Source organism: Stigmatopora nigra, unplaced genomic scaffold (genome assembly GCF_051989575.1).
Source record: "Stigmatopora nigra isolate UIUO_SnigA unplaced genomic scaffold, RoL_Snig_1.1 HiC_scaffold_55, whole genome shotgun sequence".
NCBI lineage: Eukaryota > Metazoa > Chordata > Actinopteri > Syngnathiformes > Syngnathidae > Stigmatopora > Stigmatopora nigra.
This window is the reverse complement of record NW_027551633.1, coordinates 88913-111468: the sequence shown is the minus strand read 5'-3', so window position 1 is coordinate 111468 and position 22556 is coordinate 88913. Positions and strand designations below refer to the sequence as shown.

General features: G+C 39.9%; 1 protein-coding gene across 1 annotated transcript in view; it reads right to left on the bottom strand.

Moving 5' to 3' along the window:
• ascc3 (activating signal cointegrator 1 complex subunit 3) overlaps positions 1-22556 on the bottom strand; it is a 125628-nt gene that overhangs the window by 15227 nt on the left and 87845 nt on the right. The window contains exons 28-37 of the mRNA XM_077711892.1: positions 20563-20708; positions 18846-18966; positions 17295-17437; positions 16450-16587; positions 15446-15566; positions 11051-11183; positions 9776-9901; positions 6152-6263; positions 5887-6021; positions 2643-2867 (exon numbers count right to left, since the gene is read on the bottom strand). Coding sequence (XP_077568018.1) covers positions 2643-2867; positions 5887-6021; positions 6152-6263; positions 9776-9901; positions 11051-11183; positions 15446-15566; positions 16450-16587; positions 17295-17437; positions 18846-18966; positions 20563-20708 — 1400 coding nt within the window. The remainder of the gene's footprint in view (positions 1-2642; positions 2868-5886; positions 6022-6151; positions 6264-9775; positions 9902-11050; positions 11184-15445; positions 15567-16449; positions 16588-17294; positions 17438-18845; positions 18967-20562; positions 20709-22556) is intronic.

The following is a 22556-nucleotide window of genomic DNA, read 5'->3' as shown; positions in this document are numbered from 1 at the left end:
CCTTAGGTTACACTAAACTTAAACTTTCTTATGCAAAAGCCAAGGCAAAGAGGTTAATGTATTCCACTCTGGTTTCCAAAGCGAACTTCCTGCTTTTTCATCCGTATTAATAATAATTAATCGGACATAGGCTTTGTCAGCATCATTGACTCGACAAAAGCCTAATTGTAATCACACCCAGCTGCGTCTGACCAAATTGGTATTGGAATTGACGAGCCAGCAAAATCACGCGTTAGTTACTCATGTTTTTCGATTATTCCGTGTCTAATATCGATTGTCATCACATGCCTTTTCTTCACCCTACAATCTATTGCACCGGCTTGCTTTGGATCCATCCCTTAATTCTGCACTGACTAATGAAAAAAAAACATAAAAAAAACACGGAATAAATGCAATGCTTTGTCCAGTGTTCGTAGATCTTTGCACAGAGAGACAGTGCAGTAAAATCAGAAGTACGCTTTCGTGGCCTGGCCAACTAGATGTTTCAAATGTTCGTATCTAAAAATTTCTCTCGTATCTCAATGTAAATATTTGCTCGGAAATTTTACGCGTATCTCTTATCCCTCGTATGTCGAGGAATTACTGTATGTGGTCTGCAAGATTAACATACATGTAAATAAAATGAATCATTAATCCCATATTGCGATCGATCTGTTTGAGCCAGGACTAGCCATGACACTGGGAATGAAATTAAGACCATGATTCTCTTAGTTGATTTTTCTTAATACAGTGGTACCTCGAGATACGAGCGTAATGTGTTCCGGGGTTGAGATGGTATGGCAATTTACTCGTAACTCAAATGAATGTTTACCATATAAAATGAACTAAAAACAAATGAATTAGTTCCAACCCTCTGAAAAAAAACAGGATAATGGATTGGTTATTGGATCGGTTTGTTAAGAAGTTCTTAATCCAGCAGCAGATGGAAGAGGATAGTCAAAGGTGGGAGAGTTTGTCAGCCAGAATGTCTGGTATTATAGTGTTCAAGGCTGAGCTATAGTTAAAGAAAAGCGAGGTTCCCATGGTGCTCCACGTGGCTCAGGGCTGTGTGTAGAGCTACGGCGATGGCGTTCTCTTTGGACTTGTTTGATCTATAAGCAAACTGTTGAGGGTCAACTAAGGGAGGGATTGTATTCCAGATGTGGTGGTGACCGACTTTTCTAAGCACTTCATGATCACAGTCGTAAGTGCAACAGACCTATAATCATTCAGGCAGTCAATGGCTGGCTTTTTAGGGACAGGGATAATGGTGTATTGTTGCAGGGGAACAATTGAAAACATTTGAGAAAACCCCAGTCAGCTGGTCAGCACAGGCTTTGAGCACCTTCTCAGGTACTCCGTCAGGGCCAGCAGCCTTCTTGGTGTTCACAGTCCGCAGTACCGGTCTCACTTCATGTTCCTGAAGCTTCAGTGTACTGCTGCAGGGTGGTGGATGTGTTGAGACTGAATCTGTTTTGTCAGTCTCAAAGCGGGCAAAGAAACTGTTCAGTTCCTTTGCTAGTGAGGCATCTGCATTAACAGACACATTATTGTAATTGCTAATGTGTCATATTCCTTGCCACAACTTCTTTAGGTTATTTACTGTGAATTGCTCCTCAATTTTCCTTGTGTATGCTGCCTTAGCCTTTTAATGCCTCTCTTCAGGTCTGCTCTGCCAGTGCTGTATTGTATTTTGTCCCGACCTGAAGGCGGTGTTACGGCATTTGATGAAGGCTTGTGTCTCACTGGTCATCCAGGGTTTTTGGTTAGGAAAAATGTTTATTAACAGTGACCGTGTCCATACAGTTTTTGATGTAGGAAAGTACAGTGTCTGTGTAGTCGTGGAGGTTGAGGTGTTCAAAAAGTTTCCAAATGGTGCAGTAAAAACAGTCCTGCAGCTGAGAAAGGGCGTCCTCGGGCCATGTTTTTGCTATCTTTATTTGTGGCCTTGTTAGCCTACGGAGTGGGGAGTATGAGGGGGTGAGGGACAGGCAGAGATAATCGGATCCAGCAAGATGAGGGACGGGTGTGGATCTATAAGCATGTTTGATGTTAGAATAAACATGTTCTAGAGTTTAATCTCCTCTGGTGTGACACTTCACATACTGGATAAATTTAAGCAGAACAGTCTTTAAACATGCTTTGTTGAAGTGACCGGCGACAATAAAGATTCCATTGGGGTGGTTAAGCTGCTGTTTGTTTACAGTTGCTAGCAGGAGGCTAAGTGTCAGAAAAGGCAGCAGTGGGTGTGGGTTTTCAATCAAACTTGTTAGAGGAAACCTTCCACCAAGCTGGTATCTTAGAAGTGCAATCAGTGGATTGCAGTCAGGTGTTTTTTTCAGCAAAAAAACTCATTGGTTATACTGTTTGTGTTGGATTGGTTGGAACAAAAAACAGCACCCACAGCGGGCCTCAAGGACTGGTATGGAGACCTCTGATCCAAACAGGTATAGTTGACGTTAATGTCCGGTTTTGATGAAAAATTTGCGACAAAACCCAAAATATATGAACAAATTGCATTAGTAGGGAGAGCCTTTAGCCGCTGCATTTGGGGGTTCTCAGGCAAATGCATTAAAAAAAACAACTACTTAGACTGTTTTAAATTTCAGGGCTGATCTGGACTGTTATCTATTCACTCACTCTATAGACTCAAATTATCATACCTGACAGATTCGGATGGCATTGTCGAGAACTGTCTTGGTATCAGTTGAATAGTCACTGCATGGTAACTGTGTATGGCTGAAGTGAGCCTGAAACAGCAAGTGGGTCTTAGTATGAGCACTATCAAATGAGTGGGGGTTGACCTTCAAGGGGAGCTGTTCAGCAAGTTGGCTGTTAAGTTGGTCTTCATTGTGTCTCACAGGGAGCTCTGCATACTCCTCTGCGTCCTGTTTCAAACAGATCAAAAAATACAAACCGTTACAATTTATACCACGTGTTCTGGTGCGTGTCATTTTATTTTTGGTGTCATCAACAGGACAAGCACGTCTAAGAGTCAAGACTGGCACTGGTGTCTTTAGGTCACTGTGTTGTTATTTCTGAGCACTTAAATTGATCACCATGTTTTCACAGGTAGGCAAGCTTTGGCTCAGAAGTCAAAGAAATGTTAGACTTTTTTGTTCAACGGCCATCACCCAAAATAATAGTGTAGGCCAGGAGTAACTAACCCAAAATGTTGAAAGCGTCATATTGAACAAAAAAAGTAAAAAGCCTTATAATGAAGGCAACGCATGCTGTATATATCTATATTAACCTACTATGAAAATGACAAAGTTGGCTACAAATACTTCATTATGATTAAATGTTTATTTTCCCTGCAGTGCATTCTGTAGAGAACGATGCACAACGTGACTGCTGTGTTGTATAGTGTCAACTCAGGTTTACCTTCATTACAATGTTAATGCATAATGTTTTATTGCTTTGATAATATTAAAGAAATCCAGATTTTAATGTCATTTTCATTTTGAGGATTCGACAAAACCAGAGCAAAATGGAAAGTGTATATTGATCATTGTTCACAATTTTGTCTTCTGCGAATGGTTTTCGATGCTTTGTTATCTGCCAGGTTGCAACAAAACTTGCAGCAGTTGTGGAGTGTGAAGACGCAATCCACTTCTTAATTCTATTTTTGCAATCACACTTTCGCAAATGTAGAATGCCTTACCTGGAAATGTCCACATGACTCATTTTGTTATTTGATAACATTTCGCTACAAAGCAAACATTCAAACAATCATTTTGCATTGGCAATGAATACAAATAATTTGGCCCAAGAAAAATTTAATATATTTCTCTTCAACATTTTCAAACATTTTTGAAAAAGCTCCAGAGAAATACCAGGATAGCGCTATAAAGCCATATGCGGCTCCAGAACCAAGGGTTGCTTTGTCGATCCCTGGTGTATGTTGTTTTATTGTAAATCAAAACAATTCACTGAGGTCTTCAATGGGAGAGACCGTGACCGGAGGTTTGGCCGACGGATATTTGGTCGCTGGACATTTTTATGGACATTTCGTTGAACGGACATTTCATTGCTGGATTTGCTCGCTCTCAAAATTATAATCATGAGAAGAGAGTTAACTGTTGAAAGCGATCAACCATGTAATCTCTCGCTCTCAAAATTATAATCATGATAGAGAGGAAGTGAGTTTATAATTACATTGAAAATGTAAGAGCATTAATATCTAAACATCTAATATCAAAATAATCAATAAGTTGCATATTATTGGCGTATGTGTACATGTTATTCGTATCTGGATTCGCTCGCTCTCAAAATTATCAATAAATTGCGTATATTGGAGTGTGTGTTCATGTTATTCGTCGCCGGTTTCGCTCGCTTGCGGATTCACTCGCTCTCAAAATTATCAATAAGTTGTGTATTATTGGCGTGTGTGTACATGTTATTCGTCGCCGGATTCACTCGCTCCCAAAATTATAATCATGAGAGACTTTGTAAATGTCAGAGCATTAATACCTAAATATCTAACATCAAAATTATCAATAAAAATGGTGTATTATTGGTGTGTGTATACATGTTATTCATCGCCGGATTCGCTCGTATTGGCGTGTGTGCAAGTTTTTCAAACTACGGCCCGCGGGCCATATATGGCCCGTTCGGCTTTTTAATCCGGCCCGCCGATGTTGTCCAAATTATAGTAAAAATAAATTACCTAATTTATTTCCCTTTGCCCTGCAATACCCTCGTTTCCCCGATAGATGACGCACTAGTCTAGACCTTTCTTGGAGGGTAACTTGGAGAACAACATGCCGCAAATCACTCTCAATTTTAAGACTGCTTTCTTTCGTTGAATAAAAATATGTTCTTAATGTTGAAAGTAAATTTAAAAATACATTTTCAACTTCAATTGTGTCCTTTTTCTAAAATCTAAAATTCTTAAATAACATGTACACGCCAATAATACGCAGCTTATTGATAATTTTGATATTAGATGTTTAGATATTAATGCTCTGACATTCACAAAGACTTTCATGATTATAATTTTGTAACTTATTGATACTTTTGAGAGCGAGCGAATCTGGCGATGGATAACATGTACACAGACCAATAATATGCAATTTATTGATAATTTTGATATTAGATATTTATGCTCTTACATTGTCAATGCAATTACAAATTCACTCTCTCTTTCATGATTATAATTTGGAGAGCGAGAGATTACCTGGTTGATTTCTCTCAACAGTAAACTCTCTCTGTCATGATTATAAATTCGAGAGCAAGAGATTACCTGGTTGATTGCTCTAAACAGTACTCTCTCCGTCATGATTATAATTTTGAGAGCGAGCAAATCCGGCGACGAAACGTCTGTTCGACAAAATGTCCAGCTGCAAATCAGTCGACCAAATGTCCAGCAGCAAATCAGTCGACCAAATGTCCAGCAGCAAATCCGTCGACCAAATGTCCGTTCGATGAAATGTCGACAAAACGTCCATTTGACGAAACGTCCGGGGACCAAACGTCCATTCGACGAAACGTCCGGGGACCAAACGTCCATTCGACGAAACGTCCGGGGACCAAACGTCCGTCGACCAAACGTCCGGGTATCGGGAGAGACAGATGTGTCGGGGGAAAAAGCTCATCACTTACCACATTGGCCAAAATAAATGAAATTTGTTTACGCAATGAAATCCAAAAATTATATTTGTTCCCCATTAAGTTATACATTTTCTCAGTTTCATATTTGGTTCTGTCAATATTGTTCTATGTGATTAAAATACTGATATTCGTCAAGTCCAAATCATTGCATTCAGGTTCTATTTATAATATATTCGGTATGATAACTGATTTGAAATCCAGTTTCTATTCCACTACATTCCATAAAATTCATTTAAATGTTTAGTCTCACACTGAAAATTGGTTACATATTGAAGTAGTATTGAAAATACGCACCGTTAGAATGGAAAGTATCTCGTGGATGGGAAGTTCTGCCCCCAGTCTTTCTTTAAACAAGCGGATTGTCTGGTGCTTCAGGTAATAATACGATGCAATGCGACCATAGGTCAGTGGCTCAATAGACTGGTCATCCTTGAGCATCAGAGAAAGTTCCAAAGTCACGCACAAAAAAATTCACTCAATAGCATTATTCAACAAAAACACACAACTCGTATTAACTCAACAAAAACACACGTCTTCTATTAACAAAAAAAAAACACACCTCTTTTATTTCAATGCAGTATGAGCACTCTAAGTCCTGTAGACTCCTTTCCACTAGGCCGGAGAGGTATTTGTTCATGGAATCATGACTGATATTGTCCAACCTGTAATAACTGACAGATTACAAAGTCATTTAAAGTGGTGAATTTTAACATAATTTAATCAATAATGAAAAAAAAATTCAAAGCACAATTTAATATAAACTGAATCAATGTTAATAAGTGGAGCATGTAGAAAAAATATGCATATAGATGGATGGATGTATATATATTTAAGCCATCCCGGCTAGTTGACACCTTAAAAGCTGTAAATGTGTCGACGAACAATGTTGATAAAATAAATACAGTGCAGGCGTGGTGTGTAGACATGAATTGTTGGAGGCTCAGGAGGGGAAGGGGACCGAGGTAAAATGAAACAACCAAAATAGTCCAATGTATTGGCGTATTTGAAAGAGCTGTGTACAGCTTCGTAAAGACAGGTTGGCGTACCACAGCAGCACATCGGCCATGAATGAGGACCGGAAGCATTGTCACCCAAGTGTACTGCTGGAAAATGACATAAAGCAAAAGGCTGGAGAATTGTAAATCATGCATCATCTAATGACATGGTTTTACAGAAGTGGCCTATTTCAAGATAACGGAAGACAAAAATTGTAGACGTAAAAAGGAAACTCCTAATGTTTATTTGGCACAGATAGACTATGGCAAAACTGAGAAATTATCATTTTAATTCGATGGTAGAAAATATACTGAGTACAAGACACCAAAGGGCCTATGACAATTCACTTCTGAGTATTTTTCGCAGTTGGTATTTAAGGATTTTGGTCAATTTGTTGGAATAGCATGGCAATGTCATAGTTAATTGAGGGTATAGTTTTAGTTTTAATATCTCACATCCAAAGAAATGTAAAACAGAGTTTCTAAATGATATTCAGTTCTGAGCACCCATGTTTCTGCATTTATATTTAAACATTGTACCATTTTTACGGCACTAGAAAGCGCCCTGGTGTATAACGCAAGCCAGCAATGAATGGCATATCTTAAAATAAATAGCTGTTGAATTTGTATTATAGACACATTAGATGAGGCTGTAGTACAGTGGTACCTCTACTTACGAAAGCCTGCAAATACTTTTTTCAGGTCACGAAACACTTTTTGCATGATCATATTGGATCTGAATTATTTTTCTATTCCTAGATTTTTTAATTCACGTGTATTTTGACCATATTATTTTAATGTAGAGTTGTATCTTATGAATGTCAAATGGTAAAAAAATACTCAGAATTTTCCTCGTATGTTGGAACACTCATATGTCGAAGTTTAACTGTAATTATATTCGTTGACTACTCATTCCTTACTTATTTATTGATTATTTTTGCGTTCACTTTATGCTGAAGCTCATCTCATCTTCTGAACTGCTTTATCCTTCTTAGGGTTGCAGGGGGTGCTGGAGCCCATCCCAGCTGACTCTGGGCCAGAGGCGGGGAAACTCGGTTTGAAGGGCACAAGGAGACGGACAACCATTCACACTCACCACTGTACTGTTATCCCTCAATTATCGCAATTAATGTAGACCAGACATTGCCATAATAAACTATTTTCAAAATAAATAAATAAATTATATATATATATATATATATATATATATATATATATATATATATATATATATATATATATATATATATATATATACATATACATATATATATATATATATATATATATATATATATATATATATATATATATATATATATATATATATATATATATATATATATATATATATATATATATATATATATATATGTATATATATATAATTTATTTATTTACGAAGAATATGTGAATTTCCTTTGTCTTCTTTTGAATAAAAAAAAATATCCATCCATCCATCCATCCATCCGCACGCACGCACGCACGCGCGCGCACACACACACACACACACACACACACACACACACACACACACACACACACACACACACACACACACACACACACACACACACACACACACACACACACACACACACACACACACACACACACACACACACACACACACACACACACACACACACACACACACACACACACACACAAACACACACACACACACACACATGTCGGCCATTTTAGGAACAGACCCATTCGCTCCTATTAAAAGAGTCAATAGAATTTGTTCTTTAAAAGGACAATAACAAATATCAGCATCCATTCAGAATCGTAGCCACATCAATAAAAACCAAACAGTTAATAGGGTAATTTAGTGGAGTCACTCAGTGCCCCCAAGAACTCGTCTGTTGCAAGATGTCTTCCTATTTGTTATGAAGAATCAATGTGACACCTGAGTTGTAATGTCATGTTGATTCTCTTTGGGGTCTTTCCAAACGTGTAGCGCTCAAAGGAGGAATCGTTTCGTGCGCAGTGTTTAGAGACGAGCACATGCCCAAATTTTAACGTGTTTGTGTTGCCAAGCGAGTTTTTGCTGTTTTATTTTCTTTAATAAAGAATATGTAAATTTCCTTTGTCTTCTTTAATAGTGGTTAAGGTTAGTTGTTGAGGTTAGGCAAACTGTCTGGCGACTAAGCATCCGGCGATGAAGTGTCTGTCGACAAAATGTCCGGGTACCATCAAAATGTTGTTTATTTCCGTCTAGCCCAGGGGTGGCCAACCCGCGGCTCCCGAGCCGCATGCGGCTCTTTGCCCGGTTTCATGCGGCTCTTACGTCCATATCAAAGTTTGTATTTGTGTTTTATTTTTATTTGCGTGTGCGCTTCGCTTGAGTTCAATGCGGTATTTTCGTCCAATGCGCATGTGCTTGGGATGAAAATACCTCAAAGTTTCCCAGTAGGAGCAAGGTCATTTGAGTAAACGTTTTTAACAGAGTGGGAGAGCTCCCGTGAACCAGAAGCGACAATGAACGGCGTCGCGCACACAAAAAGTATCCCAAAGATCGAGCGTCGGCTGAAAAAGCCACACCCCCTGCGAGGCAGACCAAGGCGAGAGTGCTCAACCGGGAGCAGCCAATAGGAGAGCGAGGTGTACACCCACGTGGTGGGCGCGCTAGTTAAAAGCCATTCATAATAAATGACAGCTCACAAGGAGCGAATGTTGCGCAAAAATAGGCTCTGATTTTATGACAGAAGTCCCACTAAGTAACATGCATAGTAAAAGAAAAAAGCTATTGTAAATTATGATATTTTTGTTGGTGGACTTGGTTGAACTGAGAGTTTGTCTGTGTGAGACAGTGCACAGAATGTTCATTGTTGATAATGACTGGCCTGTGCTGTTAGTACTGTAGGAGTCAATTTATGTCATTACTATGCTGGTGTGTGACATTTACAATAAATCTGGCTGAGCAAATGTATGTGTGTGATGTGGCTCTTTGCGGTAATACAGTAAAAAATGTGGCTCTTTGCGGTAACACAGTAAAAAATGTGGCTCTTGGTCTCTGACTGGTTGGCCACCCCTGATTACATAGACGTAATTTACTCAAGGCCTTCACTTCAGAGGAATACACATTACCTTTATATTTTACACTTCTACAGTTCCACCTTTAAAATTCCTTCAGTTCTGTGTTGAAATGGAGTGTCACAAATTCCGTGTCAGATCCTAACCTGGGGTTCATCACCAATCGTCTGAAAAAGTAAGTCCAGGTGATGTAGTCCATTGCATCTTGCTTGGAGGAAATGGTCCCTGCTCCAATCTCAGCATTCAAATGGTCAGACAGCACACTAAGGAGGCTAGGGGGGAGCGGAGGTGAAAACCTTTAAGCTTACTTGAACAGAAAGGCATTTTCACATTAGCAGCAGTCCAGTGTGAAAAGAACGCGTGGCAAAGCACAAGACCACTATATAAACAAAGTAACATAGTTGTGCCATAGACGCACGTGGCTAGGAAGGTAAGTGTGGTGATCCCAGCTAACTTACTGTAGTCCCAAGAAGGAATACAGTTACTTTTCACATTCCTGCAGCGTTTAAATTGGATTGGATTGAATAACTTTATTCATCCCGTATTTGGGAAATTTCATTTTTCACAGTAGCAAGTGGGTGAGGATGCAGAAATAGGAAAGGCATTTTAGACTATTTACTTACCATATTTTCTCGCATATAAGCCGCCCCCTTATAAACTGCACACTTAAGATTGCATTTAAATCGTTGAATTTTTATTTCTCGCATATAAACCAAGCCCTAATTCACAATTATCACTTCCATATTCCTTGTTTTAATAGGGAGTACAAATGTGTTACTTATCGCATGTGATATTTCTCAGATACTGTATGAATCAAAAGAACATTATTAGGGTCAATATCAAGAGAGTTAGTAATTCATCCAGTAATGGTTGTTTTTTTACTGCAAAACAGAAAATAACTACAAATAGTAAAGGTTAAATTGCCGACATTTACCGGTGAAAAAGGGTATAGCACTTGATTCAGTAATCATTTTTATCAGTTACAAATGTTGCTTATTTGTGAGAAAATACGGACTAATTATTTATTTGAATGATTGTATCCTATTATTGAATGATTTTTGCAATACTGATTCTAATAAAAATATTGACCATTAGAAGTATTGTTTGCAAGAGCAGTGAGTTCTAATTGCTGTATATAAATTTGTGCAATGCAAGACTGCAAATACCTTTTCATTTACAAAAAAATGTTTAACTACTCTCTTGTTCTTTATGTTTTTGTTGCAGATTTTTTTAACTACCAGAAAAACACTAACAATAATAGAAAAAAAATGAAAAGCATCAACAGCAATGTGATTCTTCTATTGGACAGATCAATCGGTCCTAGCTCACCCTTCTATTTTTTGTAATTATAAAAGAAAAATGAACAAGTAAAACAAGGTTTACATAGATTGCAAGGCTAAGCAATCAGGTCTTGGTCTCACCTGGATTCAACAGGAAAAGGTTCGTAGAGAAACTTCTTGTAGAAATCTTTTTTGATGTCATGGACAAGAATTACTGCTTTGCCCTGGTCATCAAACTGAGGACGACCTGCTCGTCCCATCATCTGCAAAACATCTTCAGAAACACAATGAAAATGATGTCTTAATTTGTAGTTAATTTCTGTGAATTTATAGGCTGTGTAACCACAAAATTCCCTGGTGATGCGAATAGAATTAAATAACAAATAAAACTAGAGCTTCAATGAGCTATAATGGGCCTTCAAACTCCTGGCCATATTAGTGCTTAGATTTATGGAAACACAGGGGCAAAATGAACAAACTACAGTAAAACCTTGACATACAAGTGTCCAAACATACGAGATTTGAGGTACAAGGAAAATTCTGAGCAAATTTTTGCCTTGAGATAAGAGACCATTTTTAGATATGAGCATACCAGATGCGGTAGATCGTTTGAGAGTAAGATTTGATCCAGTCTGTTGCTCTCCGTCTGGACTGAACAATGTTTCCTTTGTACTGCGACATTGCAGTGTGTACAGTGTAATACTTATTTTGAACATGCATATTTGACTCTTTCTTGTGTGGTGCCGGCAGTGTAATACTTATTTTGAACAAGCATATTTGACTCTTTCTTGTGTGGTGCCGGCAGTGTAATACTTATTTTGAACATGCATATTTGACTCTTTCTTGTGTGGTGCCGGCAGCTTTGACTAACATAAACGAGTTGTCACAGCTGCTCGCTAAGTCGTTCTTTTCACCTTCAACACATGAAGACGCGTGTGGCAACTACGCTTCAATTTGGTGCCCTTTGTTGGCAATGTCTCAGCTCCCCTCCCTCTGAGTGAGGAGCCACCACCAACAAAAGTTTGTGTATTTTAAGAACATTTGTTCTGAACCATTTGTTTCAGATCCACTGTCATTATTTTGTGTGTATAAACTGAATTTGGTGTTTAAAAGGTATTTTTTTTTAGACTTGAATCTCGAAAAAGAGGCGGTTGTCTTGAATTCGGGCCAATTTGGTACTTTGTCGCGTTACCAAATGCTGCAATTACAGCTGAGAGTCACATGGAGTATGTCTCTCAGTTTTGCTCATCGAGACTCAAATTCTTGCCCATTCTTCCTTGGTTTTGCCTTATGTTATGGATCATTGTCCGGCTGGAATATAAATCGTTTGCAACTCCAACAGGTTTTCTTCCAGAATGGTCCTGTATTTGGCTCCATTCATCATCCCACCAATTTTAACCATCTCCCCTGTCTCTTCTGAAGAAAAGCAGGTCCAATTCTTGAGGCTCCCACCACCATGTTTGACAGTAGGGATGACGTGTTCAGGGTGATGAGCTGTGTTGGTCTTAAGGGCAAATAGATTGTTTTGCATTATGGGCCAAAAAATCCATTTTGGTTTCATCTGATCGAAACACCACTATGGACTTGTTTGGTGTGTTTCCAAGGTGGCTTGTGGCAAACATTAAAACAGGACATTTTTTGGATATCTTAGGACAATGGCTTTCTTGAGTTTGAGTTTCATTTATATAATAAATGAAACTCAAACTCAAGAAGGTCATTTGAAGAATTTAGATGTCATTCTTTCAGAAATGGCTTTCTTTTGGGTGCTCTTCCATAAAGGCCAAATTTGTACAGTACAAGACTGATTGTTGTCCTATGGACATACTCTCACCAACTCAATACTTCATCCAGAGTGAACATAAGCCTTTTGGGTTACTTAATGTACTTGATCATTGTCCCACCCTAAAGGCTCCTATAGGGGTCAAATATTCGCTAGCCTCTTGGCGGCATCTGTGATCACTATTCTGTTTCTTCTAAGTGAAAGTGTAGGGTGATGTCTGGGCCTTGGTAGATTTATAATGGTTTTATACTTCTTTCATTTCAATATGATTGATTGCTTGTACAGTACTCCTTGAGATGTTTAAAGCCTGGGAAATATTTTGTTTCCAAATTCGGCAGGGCACAAGTAGACTGACAACCATACAACCATACAATCAGGCTACCATGCATGTTTTTGGAATGTGGGAGGAAATGGGAGTTACCTAGGAGAACATAATAATCGGATAATAATCGGACATAGGCTTTGTCATCATTGACGCGACAAAAGCCTAATTGTCATCATACCCAGCTGCGTATGACGAAATTGGTAGTGCTACTTCATAAGGTGCGTTTTCCCGGCAAAATACCCAAATTGTTATGATCGCGCCGCGTAGTGCGACACGATCGGAGGGGAAGTTGAACCCGGAAGCAGAGTCGCCAAAGTAAAGGGAAATGGGAAGGCAGATCTGTTGCTCCTGAAGGTTGATTTAATAAACGTGGTAACATAACAAACAACTTAGCTTGATCTCTCTTGACAAACGAAATGAACATGCGGTGTGGCGTCAATGGAAACGGCAATGACTACGAGGAAAAACAGGAACGAAACCAGAACGATCCGACGGCGTTCATAGAAAACCATAATGCTTAAATACCAAAAATAATCTAATCACGTAACTAGCCACAGCTTATAATTATCGTGACGTCATGCCAGGAGAGGCAATCCAGCCACTCCTGACACAAATAAGTGATAATTTCAGACTCGTAATTTGGCATTCTGCCGTGAGGGATACATTGCATCCACCCCAAGCGGATCATTTACCTCTCACTGTCTCTCACCTACCTTCAGTTAGCCAGGGAGGCAGATCACTGCCCACCGTTTTTTCATGTTTCCTCAACCCGAAGTTATTACACGGGAGGGCTTGTGTCGTGTTACAGCAAGTTTAGAATCCTGATGGATGTGGGAAAAAACGGTCCTTAAGCCTATTTGTCCGTACTTTGTGAGACCTATAGCGTCTGCCGGAGGGCAATAGCTGGAACAGGTTGTGACCAGGGTGGTATGGGTCCTCGATAGTGTTCCTGGCTCTACGGAGGTAACAAGGGCTGGCAATCTCTTCCAGTGAGGGCAGAGAGCAGCCGACAATCTTCTGGGCAGTGTTAATCACTCTCTGCATGGCCTTTTTGTCTGCTGCAGTGATTCCAGCGTACCACACTGTGATGCAGTATGGCATGACGCTCTCCACAGTGGCTCTATAGAAGGTTACCAGAAGCTTAGTGTCCAAGTTGTTCCTCCTGAGTACCCTGAGGAAATGAAGAGTCGTTTCTGGGCCTTCTTCACTACTGCCGTGGTGTTTGTAGACCAGGAGAGCTTATCCGTGACCTGGACCCCTAGGAATTTAAAGGATTGGACCCTGTCTACACATACTCCATTTATTAGGGGAGGGGCCAGATATAAGATGTGTTTGCGAAAGTCCAGGATTATTTCTTTGGTTTTCGTGGCGTGGAGTGTGAGATAGTTCACCGAGCACCACGAAGACAGTTTGTTGACCTCATCTCTGTAGGCCTCCTGTCATGAGCCCGTCCACAGTGGTGTCATCGGCAAATTTGAGGGTGGAGTTAGACTGGTGGGTCGGTGTACAGTCGTATGTATACAGGGAGTACAGAAGAGGACTCAGTACACAGCCTTGAGGGGAGCCAGTGCTCAGTGTAATGGAGAAAGAGAAGTGGGGACGAAGTCTAACAGTTTGTGCTCGGTTGGTTAAGAAGTTCTTTATCTAGCAGCAGATGGAAGAGGACAGTCCAATGTGGGAGTTTTTGTCAGTCAGAATGTCCAGTATTATAGTGTTGAAGGCTGAGCTATAGTCAATGAAAAACATCCTCACGTAATTCCCATGGTGCTGCAGTGGGCTCAGTGCTGTGTGTTGAGCAATGGCGATAGCATCCTCAGTGGACCTGTTTGCTCTATAAGCAAACTGGTGAGGGTCAACTGAGGGAGGGATTGTATTCCTGATATGGCGGGCTACCAACTTTTCAAAGCACTTCATGATTACAGGCGCGAGTGCAACAGGCTGTCAATGGTTGGCTTTTTGGGGACAGGGATAATGGTGGCAGATTTCAGGCAGGATGGAATGATGGATTGTTGCAGGGAACAATTGAAAATGTTTGTGAAAACTCCAGCCAGCTGGTCAGCACAGGCTTTGAGCACCTTCCCAGGGGCCCGTCGGGGCCAGCAGCCTTCCTGATGTTCACAGACCGAATTACCACAGAACATGCAAACTCCACACAGGTGGACGGATCTGGATTGGAATCCAGGGCCTTGAAGCTGTGAGGCCGACGCACTAGGCACGACCCAGTTTAATTCGTTTCAGACGTAGAACCACTGAAGGCCTAGGTTTGAAACGCACGACCTGCCATTGATGTATAATAAAGGCTCTCCTCGTAGCAGTCACCCCTTGGGCCTTGAAATGTCATTCTACATAAATATTTTTTTCAATTATTTTTTTCTCCCGAAAAGGACTAACAAACTATGCATAAGACTGAAACACATCAAATAAGTTTAACCTGTGATGGGGTAGTCCACGTAACGTCTGGTTTTTCCATCATAGTATTCAGTTCCTTTGACAACCACTAGATGAGCAGGAAAGTTTACACCCCAAGCCAGAGTGCTTGTGGCAATCAAAACCTGAGAATGCAGACAACTGTGGTCAGTTGAACATTTTTTATAGAATTTACACTTGTGGAGAAAGATATTTCTGTTGCACTGGGCCATCATAGCCTCAACAAGAGAACAAACAATGTCGTTTCTATAAAATTTATATAAATTACATCCAGCTCCGCAGAGAGAACATATTTTCTCAGTGATTTGATTTATAGCAGCGGAAAAGCACAATAAAACTGAGAACACACGCAACTGGACGGACTAGTGGATTAATTTGGATGTTGTGACCAATGTCAAATGCCTTCCGGTACACCAGAAATCGTCATATCAGGCATCAATCCCGGGATTGAATATCAGATTGTGACATACATAAATTAATTGAATGCCGTTCTTGTCAATATACAAGTTGCTTAATCACACAAATAAGTAGTCATAAAATAATTTATATATAATAAAAATTATGGTAACATGACTTCCGATTTAACAATCAGAACGCCAGTCTTAAATAACTCGATCCCCCATTGGTGTTTTCTGGGTATTCATGTTGGAGCAGTCTATAATTTATATCAAATTAAAATAAACTTGGTATTAGGTAAAAAAAAAATAAAAAAATCTTCCTAATGTGTGCTCCATAGTCCATGCACCATATTTCTACTCCTACAGTATACACACACACACAACCACACACACAACCATACACACAACCCCACACATAACCGCACATACCACACACATAACCACACACATAACCACACAAATAACCACACACATACACACACACACATACACTTACACATACACAAACACATACACATTACACATACATCATTGATCAAGCCCTTTAAACTACCATTCTGCCAGTGATTTGTAATGACTAAATCATTAGGCCAGTGCCATATAGTTTTACCTGGATCTTGCAGTTGACAAAGAGTTCCTCCACAGTCTTTCTGTCTCGTTCATGCAGGCCAGCGTGGTGCATCCCAATTCCAAATGCCAAAGTTAATTTCAAGTTAGAATCCCGTACTGTGGCAATTATGTGTTCTATCTAGAGATGGACCAAAAGTAAAAAATAATAAGTTAATAAAATTACATTAATAATTCATTGAAGATGATGTAACTTCTTATAGGAATGGGAGATCACGAGGCTCATTTTGAATTACTCATTTGATTTAAATAGTGATATCTTGTTATTATCTAATATTGTTTTCCATTTTCTGCCATGTGTTCTGGTTTTGTGCTGCATTTTAAGGAATTAGAGCCGAACACCCTATCATCTATTGAAGGTTTCTTATTGTAATTATCCTTTTAATTAAACTACACTGTTCTTTGAAACAATTTATCGGCACACGCCTTCTCCTTGCCCAAATTGAAAGTCTGTATTTTACGAATGCTGGTTATTGGTGGTTTTCTGAGAATCTGCTGCACCTACTGGTAAACTAGAAAATGTGGGAGTAGAAAACAGACTACAAACATGGAAATCTGCTTCGTTACATTGAAGTGCTCATAATTTGATTACTATTGGAGAACGTGACTGAGTTACATTGCTGTAATGTGTGTGTGTGTGTGGTGCGTGGTGTGCGATAGGAAGTTAGGAAGGAGGGATGGGGAGAGGGGGAGAGGGAGAGAGGGGGAGAGATGGAGAGATGGAAAGATAGATAGATAGATATGCTTCCGTTTAACCACTCGATGTTTGATGTGAGACTATAAATATTACTTGAGTTAAATTTCAGTTTGCTTTGTTTTAGACCATACCTCTCTCTCGTCCTGATGCAGCCACTGCTTAGGGTTGTCTTCTGTCGCTAGGTACGCGATGAGGTCCAGGGCTGTCAGTCGGGTTTGACGTCGAGATGAGACAAAGATAAGCACTGGCTTTGCTGGAGAATGACTACGGATCGCTGTTAAAAAAATACCAGCTTTGTTTAAGAAAATGTGTTGCTTTTTACGTCAAATAATATTATTGAAAAACAAAGTAGTATTTTAAAACGTTTCTATTCTAGAAGTAGGGATTAGGGGGCAGGCCCAACGGAAGGCAATTAAAGAACTTGCCACTGCAGCGGAACGGAGCAGTCACTGGCTGTGGCTGAAACGTAAGGATGCAACATGGGCTGCCAATTGATCGCGTGGTTCCACCTTGCGCCACACACCCGGGGCTGATCATCCTGTGGTGGGCCAACCTCTGCAGAGGGTGTCTTGTTATAAGTGGCCGAAACACCCAATGACGTGTGGGGCAAACAACTGATGATGTGGCGTGCAGGTGGCACCACGTGATCCTAGCCAAATCCCACCCCATGTAAGACGATATCTCCAATCTCTGTCAATTGATGTGCTGAATATTAGGGATATTTAACACCTAGTCCTATAAAGAAGTCTATATAAAACAATCTAAGTCAAAATACATACAAATTGGGCTTCCTTTCAAGATAAAAAAAAGGAATGGTAGGCTAATTGAATAATCCAAAAACTCCATAGGTATGAGGTGTGCATGCATGGTAGTTAGTCACTGCGCTGCAATTTGTTGGATCCCGATGAAGGGCATACCCTGCCAAGGCCCAGGAGAATAAGCAAACTCTACAAAGGCGGACCTACATGGCTTTGAACCAGGACGTGTGAGGCTGACAGTCTAACTACTGAGCCTTTTGGCCACCTTGAGGTGAACATTTTCTCAAGTATAACACAGGCATGTGCTGAATATGCAGGGTCGCTTCATCTAAGTGTCACAACCTTTAGGCCTATCAATCACTCAATTCACAAAAAGGTGCAGTTGCCAGGAAGCTGGACATTTCGGGTGAGCATAATATTTTCAGATGTTAGAATGGCCATGACTGACTATGTTCATATACATTTTGGTTGCGATGAATCACTGTTTTTGAGCTTGAAACGATTCTACAAAATGTTAACAGACATAAAGAAAAACAACGAATGATAGTTGAACATAAGTTTTCTGGGTCACTACTAGGGTTTCAATCCTGTGGCAAATGCTACCATCTGATCATAGGGATGTTAGAAGACATCTGGAGTAACCATAGTTGGGTCCGAGCCATTGCAGATGAGGCAAGGCTCAATTCTGAGCCCTTAATTGACCACTAAGCTTCTCAGCATATCTCTTAAGGAGTCGATGATAGCATTAAAAGTAGCCTTGATAAATAACTGTTCATGACTTTAATATTTCAAACCTTTAAAACATTGAACTATTTGAATTATGGATGAAGTTGGGTGAGTACTGAAAACCTAAGGAATAGAGACAAGCTTTGATGCATAATAAAGTTTTCTTCAGCAACCACAAAAATTGGTATTTAGATGTACCTTGGAAGGTGGGTTTGTTCATGGTGGCCATGCGGGGGCAGTAGTGTTGTCCCGGGAAACCCTGAATGTGCACCTCCAGCGGTACAGGGCGAACAGAAGGACGGAAATTAAACAAACCCACCTGCCAAAAAAGGATATGGAGATACAGAAAGGAAAAAAGAAAATGCACAATACAGGTATATGAGGTAACTGGCATTACAAAACCCCATTTGGTAGTCATATTTTTATCACTTTCAGTAAGATACTGAGGTAAAAATGTGATTCCAACTTAAAAGCTATTATTCAGATATATATGTAATGTGTTGTGGTGGTGTGGAATAGCTTGTTGTCAACACCATTGATACTAAAGTTAGTTGTGTTCATCCCCACTATGGTGTGATATTCAAGTATGATATATTTTTGTTGTTGCTTTATTGTATCCAGATCAGATGAAGTCAGATCAACAATTGGCTTTGTTTATAATACACTAAAGTACCAGGTACAGCAGTATGACCCGCCCGCTCGCTCTCGCTCTGACCCGCCCGCTCTTGCTCTGACCCACCCGCTCCCTCTCGCCCTGACCCGCCCGATCCCTCTCGCCCTGACCTGCCCGATCGCTCTCGCCCTGACCCGCCTGCTCTCCCCCTGACCCGCCTGATTGGTCTCGCCCTGACCCGCCCGATCGCTCTCGCCCTGACCCGCCCGATCGCTTTCGCCCTGACCCGCCCGATCGCTCTCGCCGTGACCCGCCCGATCGCTCTCGCCCTGACCGCCCGATCGCTCTCACTCTGACTCGCTCTGACTCGCTCTGACTCACTCTCTTGCTCTCTCTCTATCTCTCCCACTTTTTTTTCTGAGGGTTGGAACAAATTCATTTTTGTTTTTAGTTAATTTCAATGGGAAATGTTCGTTTGAGTTCCGAGAATATCGACATATGAGCTCAGTTCCGGAACGAATGAAGCTCGTATCTCGAGGTACCACTTTTGTGAGGATGAAAATAGCCTGCTTGCTAATGGTGATGTCTTTAGTTGATTAGTGTTTTTATTTTATTTATTCCAAATTGCACAGCAACTTTTGCTTCAAAGGCACATTTAAAAAAATACAGTTGTCTGTCAAAATTTCTGCAGGTTTTATTTATAACGTATCATAGTGTTAGGAGGGAGTTGTCTTATCTCTTAATGCAGGACAAAACAACAAAAACACTAAATCATCGTCATCCATATCCTTTTTATCAGTCAAGCAAGTTATTTACATTATTGAATAAAATAAAAAAAAATATAAATACATTTTATAAATAAAATTATGATCTGATAGTTATGATACATATTACATATTAATTTTTTAGCATATGAGCCAGGAATACCTAATTAATATGGCACCTATCAGTATGGTAAGTCCCTTCCCACTTTGTGCTTCCTACAGACTCATTAGCCAGAAGCAATGCAAGGACCTAATAGAAATGCTTGTTCATCGGCAACAATAATGGTCAGATTTAAGAATTAAAATTCAAATGCCATTCAACATTCAAATTTAATTCAGCCACCCACATACTGTGGGGACTTCTGTTTACAGGGGCAAGCAAACGGGTCAAACTGAATAAAACATGTTAGAGGTGTTCCAAATTCAATTTAGAGATTGAAATCTGACTGGCCAACATTTCTAATATTCATAGACAATACTAGAATAAGCTCAAGCAAGTGAAATACCATCACCACCACCACCACCACATGTTCCTTACCTGTATAATTCCCAACCAGTCAGCAAGATCTCGTGCATTAGCTAGAGCTGTTGAAAGACCAACAACCCGGACGCTTTTCGAGGTATGGGAGGAGATGAAATTAGTCCTGGACACGATGACCTCCAACACCGGACCTCTATCTTCACCTGTGGGATGATAAAATGTTTTTTAAATATCTGCATAGTACATTTGACCCCTGGTTCACGAGATCAATCTCTTCCGTAGTCAGGATTGTAATACAAAATTGTCGGACTGAGTGTTGCCACCAATAAGCGGTTAGCATCTTAGTGACACTGACCAATAAAAGACCAGCATCTTAGCGTTGCTGACCAATAGTAGATGAGCATCTTAGTGATGTATGAGCTTGATGTGAGGCAAATGACTCAGTCAGTCACTGTGGTATGGACTGGCCAACCGGCAGTCCGGTAATAAACCTATTTCCTATTAAATTGATCTCACTCTTTCTTAACTTCCTTCTGAAGTTGTATTTTCAGATTTATCAGTCACCGACCGCCCCGTATCAATCTCGGAACGTTTTGAACGCTCGAGAGAAATTCTTGTTGATGCCGTAAGGCAAGGAAAATGGTGTGACTAGGGGGACGAAACACACTAAACCAGGGGTCCACTTCAAATAGCAATGATTATACAGATTTTTTCAAAAATGACCACATATATTTATGAGTATACACTCATAAATCTACTTACGAACAGCTTTATGTAATAAATGTTCATTTTACAAAAGCTTTGTAGATGCAAGAGTGCCCCGAGATACGAAACAGATCTAAGTTACGAAATCGCCTAAAAAGGAAATGCATTTCCTTATCCATGAAATTTTCACAGATGCATTGATTCTCACTTTAGAACCTTGCTACATTCTGCTGGGCTCTTATTGGAGGTCTCAAAACCCCCCACTTCTAGAGCCTCTCTTTTGTACTCTTGACCGCCATTCGTCGTCACAGAGTTCTGACTGTGTTTTTTTTGTTAATTTTTTTCCAATTGTAAATAAAGCAGCTCCTATTTTTATCAACATGCCTCCCAAGAAAAAAATTACTAGTGCAAAGGGAAAGAAGTGGTGACGAGCTGGTCGAGGGGCAAAAAAATGAACTCTACAGTTAATGGGACACTCAGCAAGAAGGCAGACGAGGAAGAAGCAGCGAGCATTCCAGCAGCAAAAATCAAAGAAATGCTGTATTACTTCCAGAAAAAGTGTTCAGTAGTCGTGTGATCGCCCACTTTGACGACGTGTTTGTTGCATTATAGAAACAAAGTCGTCAATAGAAATCAACTTATGATAGTTTTTTTTCCCCAAAATGTCTGTTAACCAACACTGCAGAAGGGCAACTTAAATCCAAACGGGTAAGAACCAGTACAGTAAGAACCAATTTTCTCTCGTTTTTGTGTTTCTCACATCTTTCAAACAGAATCTGGACACTTAAAAATGTAAAACAGTTTAGTTTATAGTTGTGTGAGGACCGTGGAACAAATGACAAAATTTCCCTATAAAGTACTGCTCTACTTACGAAATTTAAGTGACAAAAAAGTTCTGGAACCAATTAATTTTGTGAATAGAGGTTGGGATGTATATTTATTTCCATTCTAAAAATTGTAGTCTGCTAGGACATGAGCCTTTAATTAAAACAATAACATGTATGCTATAATTGTGAAACCGGAAGTCATACTCTTAGAATGACATTATGCTGTCTCTTAACAACCCAGGTATTTGTAGTTTGTCATCAAACATTGTATGTGTATTTAAACCCCTGTGTTTTGGCATGTCTATGGTGGGAGTATTGTTTTGTGCTTCATGTTTCCTGTTGAATTGAGTGAGTAATGTTTTGCCTCCATTTCCTTCATCTCCCCTGTCTAGTTTAATTAAGTTAACTTTGTCCCAGTTTGTATTATTTTTTTAAGGATTATTTTGGCATTACAAGACTAAGTAGTGCAGAAGCACTTCCCTCTCGTTTTTTGCTTTCCGCATCCTGGGTTCGACTTTT